At 49.8% G+C, this 10,311-nt stretch overlaps 2 protein-coding genes across 3 annotated transcripts in view; one reads left to right on the top strand and one right to left on the bottom strand.

The window, feature by feature from the left end:
• Positions 1 to 270: 270 nt before the first annotated feature.
• On the top strand, positions 271 to 4,786 carry tp53i13 (tumor protein p53 inducible protein 13). Of its 2 annotated transcripts, XM_062472853.1 has the most exons (9): positions 271 to 480; positions 606 to 732; positions 881 to 955; positions 1,239 to 1,280; positions 1,457 to 1,515; positions 1,834 to 1,912; positions 1,986 to 2,114; positions 2,724 to 3,543; positions 3,642 to 4,786. In XM_062472853.1, exons 2-9 carry the CDS (start codon positions 640 to 642, stop codon positions 3,755 to 3,757), a joined length of 1,413 nt encoding a protein of 470 aa, XP_062328837.1. In that variant the 5' UTR covers positions 271 to 480; positions 606 to 639; the 3' UTR covers positions 3,758 to 4,786. The 2 variants fall into 2 exon arrangements, with proteins under 2 accessions (XP_062328837.1, XP_062328838.1); XM_062472854.1 differs by lacking the exon at positions 271 to 480 and having other exon boundaries at positions 612 to 732; positions 1,242 to 1,280.
• A 3,752-nt stretch (positions 4,787 to 8,538) lies between these two features.
• Positions 8,539 to 10,311, bottom strand: part of git1 (G protein-coupled receptor kinase interacting ArfGAP 1) — a 16,003-nt gene continuing 14,230 nt past the window's right edge. Inside the window, 5 exon segments of the mRNA XM_062473254.1 lie at positions 8,539 to 9,330; positions 9,460 to 9,523; positions 9,692 to 9,874; positions 10,011 to 10,087; positions 10,263 to 10,311. The exon segment at positions 10,263 to 10,311 is cut by the window's right edge and continues 32 nt beyond it. Of these exon segments, the coding sequence (XP_062329238.1) occupies positions 9,115 to 9,330; positions 9,460 to 9,523; positions 9,692 to 9,874; positions 10,011 to 10,087; positions 10,263 to 10,311 (589 nt within the window). The 3' untranslated portion in view covers positions 8,539 to 9,114.

Genomic DNA, 10,311 nt, shown 5'->3' with positions numbered 1-10,311 from the left:
TCATGGTCGTCAAGTCAAATACATAGGCTATCTCATAAATTCAAACTTAATTTTGGAGTAGCTGGTAATTTTTTTTCTTATCTTTCCGTTATTTTCCCCTTGTCAAAAGTTCCACTTTTCCATGCGTGCAGTAAAGACCCACTCTATAGAGAGGAGGATTGTGCGGTCTGTGAACCATGGACCTGTGTGAACCCTTGTGATAGTTTGGCGTCACTGTGTGGAAAACTGAGAACGCTGCAAACAGCTACCGCAGACATTTTCCCCTCGCGAGTTTCCGTAGCTCACATTTGGAAGTTCTTATTGTCATGTTGCACAACAACGGTGAAGAGTTCGCAAAAAAAGTAACAACATTAACAGCAACATATAACTTACGGGGAACAATGCAAAGTTGTGGAAAGCCAAGAGAGTCCAGAGATTTTAACACATGGACAACCAGCTACTTTATGTTTTAGGTATCCTTACCTAAAATGTGTGCACGCCGTGAGTGGAAACAGCTTTTCTTTATAAATCAGATAAGTTTGAACATGGCAGCTCAGTCTATCAAATGCTCCACACGTTGTTCCGCTGTCGCCGACGAGATGAGCTCTAACCATACCTCCCCGCAGAGAACGCCTGAGTGATACCCTGTTCACAGAAAATATGTCACCGCCCGTAGTGCCTCTTCTGTCCGCTCTACTCTTGTGTTTGGGACTGGAAGGCAGCGCAGTGTGGCAAGGCTGTGACAGTGGCAAGGTAGGTTGTCTTTGTTTTGCTGTAGTGCTACACACCCTCCATAGTTTTTACTAGCATCTGGTATGCATAATGGACACTGATTGAATTAAACAATTGAATGTTTGACATCTGCCTGTCTGTGTGTGCATTTATCTCGCATGTGTGATAGCTCTTGCTAGATATAGACTTGCCCCCATCTGCCGTGTGGAGTTGTCCGGGGCCTGTCTGGCCAGAGTCCACCCTGGTAACTATACGACTGCACTTCATCCTATTGAACCAATCCTATACTGTAGCTGATGTCACACAGTCTTCAAACTACGGTACTCAAATCAAATTGTATGTGAACAGCTCTGTTTACAAGCAGTGTCACAAAGGGCTTTAATATGACCATAGAACTGCACCTAAACCAACCAGTACGCAGCCGAAATGTTCAAAATAGACCACATTGTATCTACAGTACACTTGTAAACAGGCATTGCTGAAACCTGTAAGTCTGTCTGAGCATGTCATGTACTTTCTTTTGCTAGCAGAAGAATCTTTCTGGTATTGACACCCAGTATCCTCCACAAGTAAGTAAACATGACTCACAAACAGACTGCTGTTACAGGGAGATCATTTAAGCTTCTAGATAATGTAAGGTTCAGGTCAGGGCTTTGAACACACTGAGGATTTGCACAAAGGATGTAACACAGATTTCTGATGATATCCCATAACTAAAGTCGGGCATTCTTCTCTAACCCTCCAGCCTGCTAGGCAGGTGTGTATAGACACACCCATCACCTTTAACCACTCCATTCCCAACAGGTAAGAAGTCCCAATTTTCCATGCTTTATGTTCAAATAGATTCAAAAGCAATGGCACTGCTTTAAATATAGGAAAAAGAACAAGTGCATGTTTTAGAACAATTAAGAGTCAGTTTAGAAGTGGGAAAACGCCTCGAAGAAACAAAGATGTAAACATGGACGTTAAAAAAAGTTCACAGATTAAAGATCTCTCTGACATACACAGCTGACCATTGTTAGGACTTTTGGGGGGGGGGGTTATGTGATATGACGTAATATGACGCAAAAGCGTCTGCTAAATGAATAAAATAAAAAAATGTTGTGGTGTGTTCTCCTGTAGTGGCGCACACAGACCAGTAGGAGGCGAGAGCGGGGAGTATCTTTACTGTCCTCCTCAGCGGTGGCTCAACAACCTGCAGGTATGCCAAACGATTGGCCGACCCATTTCACGTTGAAAAGGAACCACTTTCAAACGGTTCTGTGTGTTTCCAGCATGGAGCCACTGTGTTGCTGTACCATCCCTGCGCCCCCATCCAGGAGCGTGGACGCCTGTCTGTCCTGGCCCGCTCCTGTCTGTCCAGCTACATCATCACTCCGCACCCTGACCTCAGCACACACAGGGTGAGAGAATACCTGCCACTTCCTAACCCTCGCACACACTCTCTCAATACACAGTTATAGGTAAGTGCCTTTCCCATGATGTATTTGGGTCAGAACTTACTTACAGATGTAAGCCTGTTTCATAAGCATCGCAATAGGAGTAAGATGATAGAACAAGAATAGAGTGTATAGCCAGACTTTCTGAAGTACTCAACCATGGCTTGTTTGGTTCAGTTACAGCATTTCTGTGAAATCGGACACCCGGCTGGAAAGCAGCCACACAATGGCAGTATAGTTGACACCTAAACTGAAATAGAGAATGCCAGCTGAAACTGGACATGGCAGTGTTTCTTAGTAGAAGAAGGAGTTGCCTTTATGTAAGTTTATAAATAAAAGATTAGCTTGGGATACATAACATAGGGGAATTTTGTTCAAATCTGTTTCTTTGTTGTGAAAATGTGCTATGTACAAATATGTGCTGTTAAGCAGGTAATGCCATAATCATTGAGTTTTAGGAACTTTATTTTGGATAAATGTCATATCATAACATTTACATAGCAAACTGTTATGTTACACTTCTAATTAAATGTTTAGGAATTTCCTCACAGTCTTCACTCTCTTTCTTTTTAGATGTTTGCCGTAGTGTCATGGGGTCGCACTCTGGAGCTTTCTAGCGTGACGGGCTCGGAGGTCTGTGATTGGCTGGAGGCAACGGCGTCCGGCGTCAGCCCTGGTGATGTGGTTATGAGTCAGAGGTACAGTCTGCTGTTGACCCGTCCTGCAGTACCCCACCATGAACAAGACCACGGGCACTCCAGCAGAACTTTGAGACACTGTTGTCTCGAGAGCCTCTCTCTCAGACGAAATGGAGGGATGGTCGGAAAGATGCTCTTCAGAAGGAGAGAGGGGGCCCGCGTGCGTCGAGCCGCCGTTCAGAAAGAGAATAACAAGGAGGTGGAGGAGAACGTGGAGAAAGAGAACAAGTCTATCCTCCCTTTTCCAACCAGCAGCTGGATCAACAGAACTGACCCGAGCAGGACTGAACTCACCATGGCTGCACCTCACCTCATAAACCCTGGTGCACTGAGAGAGACAGCGGCTGGAAGAGTGGAGGTGCAGGAGAGAGAGGTGGAGCCTGATGACCTCGCCCGCAGTTCAGCCCCTCAGACCCACAAGAAGCAGGTGAAGTCGGGGCACCATCACCCGAGACAAGGTGGGGTGACTCACAAGAGGACAGACAGTAAGACCACTGTGCCACCAGAGGGAGCCGTTCTAAACGACAGAATGCCCACGGCCAGAACAGACGAGGCGGTGTGGGCGGCAGCGGCGCTTGGGTTCCTCCTGGTTCTGTTGGCACTGTCGGTTCTACACACGCGCCTGTATCGCCACTGGAGAACAACGCCCAGTCTGTACTGGCACGACCCGCAGCAGGACTACGACAATGTGGCAGGTAGGCGAGTTGTCCGCACACACGCACTGTGGATCAGCGTTATTCGTCGACCGCATTACAACAATGTGCGTCTGTGTTCCTGTGTGTGTGTGTTTCAGACATCATCCGCAGGAGGCTGAGGGTGGCAGACCGGAGGAGGAAGAGAAGGTGGTCCCTGAGCAGGAGGCAAGAGTGTTCACTCCTACCCAGCTCAAGCACTGACGAGGACCACTAGAAGCTGAACCCTGGGTGACCCCCCGCCCAGAGGAAGGAATCTGATCTCACTTTTACACATTTAGTCATTTACACATCCACCCTCTTCGCCTACAGTTCCCAAGGACTTCCTGGATGTTTTTCAAAAGACATTCACACTCACAAATACGAAACTTGGTGATGCTAGTAGGATTCAGAAGCTGACATTCTATTGTCATGAGACGGTTTACAGGGATCAGACTTTGGCTCGGTGGGCTAATACAGTCCTGTGGCTCATAGGAGAGCAGAGGACAGACCAATTTACTGAAAATGTACCACTTCACATTTTCATCCATAGAATATCTTAATTTGTTTGTTGCTTTACAGCTAGTTTATCATTTACACTTTTTAAACTGTCAATACTCGGACATTACCACACAGACTGATATGAACTTGAATTAGGTATGTATATGGTCTCTTCTGTCCATCAGTTGAAGCTAAAGTTGCTGTTGTAAGCGACATGTTGCCAGGTGCACTCCAGCCATGGAAGGTACAATATCTCACTATAGGTGGGGTATTTCAAAGAAACTTTGTACTGGGATCATAATCTAAACGATGAAATAAACACTTTCTTGAAGTGTAAAGTTTCAGTCAATGTTACTCAATATTGGGTAACAACCAATTCATTTGACAGTGCTTCTGTAAAGGGTTTTGCTTGCAACAACTATAATTCACGTGCGCTTAATGCCTGACAATTTGGAACTCTGTTGTTTATTTAACAGCAACTTAAGTCATTATTGTGTAATAGGTTGTTTCCACAACCTGGAATACCATTTGCACTGGGGAGATGGAAGGGGAAAGGTTGAACCAAAAGTGTTTGTGTGTCTGTGTACACATGGAAGAGTGCTGTATGTATGCCAGGCTAAGTATACAAATGTAACCTGATGTGGTCTGCACAGCTCATCAATATCCTCTGTGTGCAGTATTCATACAGTATATCCTGTCAATCACATTCCATGTACAGTCAGGACAATCAACTTGTTTTTTTATTTTATTACAAATGTACAGCTTATGAGTTTCAATTACGATTGACCTTTAGTTGTATTTTTTCCTCTACTTTTTACAGTTTTAACTTCAGTCAAAAGGTATTCTCCCATCACCAATCTCCCATGTGTAGAGCTGTGAAGTACACAGTAACAGCAACAGTACAGGCCACAGTGCACTGCCATTGGCTAAACACCTTCAGGAGTGTGTGCAGTGTGTGTGTAGTGTTTCACTGAATGTTGTGCATGTACAAGTGGAAGGGTTATGTCACTGGATGTTATAGTTCTGTGTGTGTGTGTGTGTGTATACACCCAAGTGTGTTTCACTGTGCGTTGCATTTGGGATGCATGTTCTTGTGAGTGTGTATGTGTGTGAACAACATGACTACATGAACGGACTGAAGCATCTAACATTCACACTAGAGGCACCCTACACAGTGTCTACTAAGAAGGGGGAAGGGCGTGGCTTTGTGCAGTAAGCCCTCTTCCCTCAGACTGAGATGAGTTTAGTGCTAACCCCTGGAAGGCTCCAGTCCCAGGGACGTCTTCGGCCCAGTCCCAAACATACACCCTTGGCCCAGTCCCAAATCTACCCCTACGCCCTAGTCCCCCACACATCTGCAAAGGTCAGACAGGTGTACAGCGGTGGAAATTCCACTTGGTCTTTGGAAAGAGCAAAACGGTAAAATACCAAATTCATACCTCAGACTGTCCTCTTATGGCTGGGGGTAGGATATGGAACCAGGCCTCAGACTCCCCCGCCTCCCCAGAGACCCAGAGCCCCCCCGTGGCAAACAAAGAAATATATAAATATCTCCCAAACACAGTTCTAACATAGCTTAATGAAAAAATACCATGAAAATATATGTTCATATATATGGCTCTATTCTATAATGGCGTGTCGATGGGAGGTCAGGGGGTTCAAATGAGAAACTGTCCGGGTGTCTGTGTGGGAGTTCAGGCCAGAGTAACCAAACAAAAGAAGCCAGAACGGCATGAGATGTGCAAAGGCAATCATGATTATTAAAAAGTAAGTAGTACATTTTTCGACAATCTTTTTGGACATGATCTGAGACAGGAAGCTAAGCTGCTGTAGCACCTTGTGGGTACACACAGCCTGTCAGACAGACAAACTAACCAGAAGACTGTTGGCCAACATACACAGAGAGCACTAAGAAAGGAAGTCTAATAGAAGTGTTCTGAAAAACACAAATGGAAGAATAAATGGGAAGGAACATGTCCAGATGAGGGCAGACACGGGGGAGCAGATAAAGTATTTGTTTCAGGCCTCGGTTTCCCAAAATTCCTACAATACAATTGAGGTCAATACAATACAAATGAGGTCAATTGTATTGTCACTTATTTACTTGATGTGACCGGTGTATCTTGCCTGGTGGAATGGAACCAATGGAGTCGTCTCAGTGGTTGCAAAATTTGCCCACCTGGTACTCCGTGTAGTTAAATCGACTGCCTCTGAAGTACATTATTTGAAAGTATGAGGAATGATTTGGACCTAGGTTTGTAAAGAGACCAGGTGATTGGCAACAGGAGCAAATAGCATCCCAGGAACTCAGACATCCCCATCCTGCGAGGGCTTATGGTCCATATCCCACGGCTACAACCTGGAACTGTTCGGCACAGTACAATAAAAATAAAAACACCCTCCGCCTCCTATCCCATTCAAAACAAACACACAGTAAGTGCAGTTCAACGTGTCATAAACATTTTGTTCCCAAATAGGTTTAGCCTCAAATGGGCAAATATAGCTCGATCATTCTTGATCTTGAAACAGGAGTAGGTGTATGGGGCTCCCCCAGGGTGCCACTGAGATGAAAAACGAATTTGGTGACTGAAGCAGCCAGCTAACCGCCTTGTCTCAGAGTCTGGCCTTTCAATGACCACTAACCAGCGGAGCCACACCTGGGGCTTAACGCATACTTTTTTCAGATGAGGTGAAGTTGATTTAGCTTCCAGGACTCACCAGCCGGGCAGTGTGTTTGCACCCAAGAAGTGCCTTCATTGGTTTCACCTGGACCTCCAGGTAAGCTAAATCAAGGGCATCTCTGGATCTGCAAGTGGTATTTGGAGGCCAGGTCCAGACATGGCCCATCACTACCTCTCTTCCTTTAGGAGGCCAGGTCCAGACATGGCCCATCACTACCTCTCTTCCTTTAGGAGGCCAGGTCCAGACATGGCCCATCACTACCTCTCTTCCTTTAGGAGGCCAGGTCCAGACATGGCCCATCACTACCTCTCTTCCTTTAGGCAGCAGTTCAGTCTCTTGGCCACTAACAACATGACAGGTAGAAAAACACTCAAATCAATTAAGAAAACTCAAAATGGACACTGACGGAATAGGAGTGTTCCAGAAGGACCCATTTCACAGACGTGTGTGCATGTGTGTGTGTGTACTACCAAGTCAGATGGCGGATAAGAGCACTCCCACAGTTCTCCCTGTTCCACTGACTGAGAATCATAGATGAAACATCAAAATAAAAAAAACTTGGTAAATAACAGTAAATCATACTGACAGACAGTAATACAAATAATCACAATACAACAACCAGAGGCTTACTCATTACAATAATGAATACAAATAATTCCAGTGTAAGTGTTTCTGTTAAGTCAGTAATTTCAGACTTTGGGGTACAGACCCACAGATCAGCAACCAAAAAAAGGAGAAGAAAGAAAAGAAAAACAAACCACCAAGAGGGACGGTCCATGACGACGAGTCATGTTGTACCAGGAAGGCCTGGAGGGCCGAGACTGTGGGAGTGTGTGTGAGAGTGGGGCAGAGAATGTGAGGGTGGGGCACAGGGAGAGTGTGTGAGGGTGGGGCAGAGAGTGTGAGGGTGGGGCACAGGGAGTGTGTGAGGGTGGGGCAGAGAGAGTGTGTTAGGGTTGGGCAGAGAGTGTGTGTGTGAGGGTGGTGCAGAGGGTGTGAGGGTGGGGCAGAGAGAGTGTGTGAGGGTGGGGAAGAGAGAGTGTGCGAGGGTGGAGCAGAGAGTGTTTGAGGGTGGAGTAGAGAGAGAGTGTGTGAGGGTGGGGCAGAGAGAGTGTGTGAGGGTGGGGAAGAGAGAGTGTGCGAGGGTGGAGCAGAGAGTGTTTGAGGGTGGAGTAGAGAGAGAGTGTGTGAGGGTGGGGCAGAGTGTGTGAGGGTGGAGCAGAGAGAGTGTGTGAGGGTGGGGAGGAAGGAGAGTGTGAGGGTGGGGAGGAGGGAGAGTGTGAGGGTGGGGAGGAGGGAGAGTGTGTGAGGGTGGGGAAGAGGGAGAGTGTGTGAGGGTGGGGAGGAGGGAGAGTGTGTGAGGGTGGGGAGGAGGGAGAGTGTGAGGGTGGGGAGGAGGGAGTGTGTGAGGGTGGGGAGGAGGGAGTGTGTGAGGGTGGGGAGGAGGGAGTGTGTGAGGGTGGGGAGGAGGGAGAGTGTGAGGGTGGGGAGGAGGGAGAGTGTGTGAGGGTGGGGAGGAGGGAGAGTGTGTGAGGGTGGGGAGGAGGGAGAGTGTGAGGGTGGGGAGGAGGGAGAGTGTGTGAGGGTGGGGAGGAGGGAGAGTGTGTGAGGGTGGGGAGGAGGGAGAGTGTGAGGGTGGGGAGGAGGGAGAGTGTGAGGGTGGGGAGGAGGGAGTGTGTGAGGGTGGGGAGGAGGGAGAGTGTGAGGGTGGGGAGGAGGGAGTGTGTGAGGGTGGAGCAGAGGGAGTGTGTGAGGGTGGGGAGGAGGGAGAGTGTGAGGGTGGGGAGGAGGGAGTGTGTGAGGGTGGGGAGGAGGGAGTGTGTGAGGGTGGAGCAGAGGGAGTGTGTGAGGGTGGGGAGGAGGGAGAGTGTGAGGGTGGGGAGGAGGGAGTGTGTGAGGGTGGGGAGGAGGGAGAGTGTGAGGGTGGGGAGGAGGGAGAGTGGAGAAGGTCCCTTTGCCAGCCGTGACTGGGCAACCCCAGCGCCATCCGTCCTCTGCCTGTCTGTCTGATGGAGGTGATAAGATTGAGAGAAAGAGAAATAAGAGAGAGAGAGGAAGGTGGAGAGAGGGGTTGGCTGGGTCCGTACTCTGATCCCCCTTCTCTCTCTCCACGCAGTGAACTCCAAACCGAAGTGAGGGATGGAGTGAGAGGGATTCAGAGAGGCTGGTCGAGACAAAGACCACCGTGCCGCCTCTCATCCCACCATCGTTCCCCGCTCCTTCATCCCCCGGGCATTCATCCCTCTCTGTCATTTCTTTCCGTCCTCCGACCTCATCCGTTTCTCTCTCTCGGCAAGCACAGTTCCTTTTGTTCCCTGCATTCTCTCACATGGCCTTTCTCTGCTTGTTGTCCTCTCGCCTCCTCTCCTCCCTCCCTCCCTCCCTCCCGCCCCGCCTCCCCCCGTCCACCAGTCACTGTTTCTTCTCGCGGGTGGTGATGGTGACCAGCTGCTTGGCAGCCTTGGCGATGTCGTAGGCGCACTGGATGACCTGCTGCGTCAGCAGCTGGTAGTCCACGGCGGGCGCCGAGGGCTCCGAGGGCGCCGCCTTGCGGCACTCCACCTGGAGGCGGGAGGCGCTGGACGCCAGGAGGCGCAGCGAGGAGTGGACGGCGTCGAGCGCCGGGCGCTGGAGGGCAGGGAGGAGACACACACACGACACCAGGTCAAACCTCACGCTGCTACTCCCAAAGCACAGGAGACACAGAAGCACTCGCGCACGCACGCACACACACACACAGATCAGACAGAGAGGTACCTTAGGGAAGAGAGAAGCCATCTCACTGACAGCAGTGTGGATCTTCTCCGAGCAGGGCACGAAGCTGGGTGACGGAACACACAAACACTCGAGTTACAAGTGGACCAGAGGGGACGGGAAACAACCCCCCCCCCCCTCCCCCCCGGTGTAGGCGGACGTGGGGCACATCGATTCCTCAAGTGTGTCTACCAGCGTGCGTCTGTGTATGCACCGGCAGACCAGGTCACCATACCTGTCGTGTTTGAACTCCTGAGCGGCTCTCAGCAGCTCCTGGATGTTCTTGGTCACCTGCTCCGTCTTCAGGATGACGTCCTCCGTGCAGGGCAGGGTGGGGTCGGGCTCCTCCGGCTCCCCCCACCCGCCTCCCCCGTCCTCCCCCTCCCCCCGGCTCTCCTCCTCGCTGCTGCGGCCCATGCTGGAGCACACACACGCAGGACAGGGCGGGGCCGTCAAAAGACACGCGCAACCAAGTTGGAAGGCATAGGGGTGAACACACACAGTCTGTCAGTGAGACACACATGCCCAAGGGTGAGTGCTCCTGCACGGCCTACCTTAACGACAGGTCGTACGAGTGCGTGTTGTCATAGTCGCTGTCCGTGCCACTGCCGTGTCGCTCTGCTTTAGAGGTCTGTGGACGAACGCACGACATACCGTCAACATGCTACGTCGCGTGTGTATACATCCTCAGCCCTTTCATTAAGGCACCATTGTCCCCCGTGGTGTATGCCAACAGGCTGTCCAATGACAGGCCGGCATGTCAGGGTTGATTGCTGCTGAGAGAACGAGGTGTGCCGTAGTCGTACCATGTATCTACCACTCTCTGTAGTCACCGAGAGATGCGACCCCCCGTAT

The sequence above is a fragment of the Osmerus eperlanus genome, chromosome 11 (assembly GCF_963692335.1).
Source record: "Osmerus eperlanus chromosome 11, fOsmEpe2.1, whole genome shotgun sequence".
In the NCBI taxonomy this organism is placed as follows: Eukaryota; Metazoa; Chordata; class Actinopteri; order Osmeriformes; family Osmeridae; genus Osmerus; species Osmerus eperlanus.
This window is presented reverse-complemented; position numbering and strand designations above follow the sequence as displayed.

What these genes read in the sequence shown, in the direction of transcription:
- tp53i13 (XM_062472853.1), top strand. Translation starts at nt 640, where the DNA reads ATGTCACCGCCCGTAGTGCCTCTTCTGTCCGCTCTACTCTTGTGTTTG. An exon ending in AACCACTCCATTCCCAACAG is followed by an intron (nt 1,516 to 1,833) that starts GTAAGAAGTCCC and finishes GTTCTCCTGTAG; the next exon opens with TGGCGCACACAGACCAGTAG. An exon ending in GGACTACGACAATGTGGCAG is followed by an intron (nt 3,544 to 3,641) that starts GTAGGCGAGTTG and finishes TGTGTGTTTCAG; the next exon opens with ACATCATCCGCAGGAGGCTG.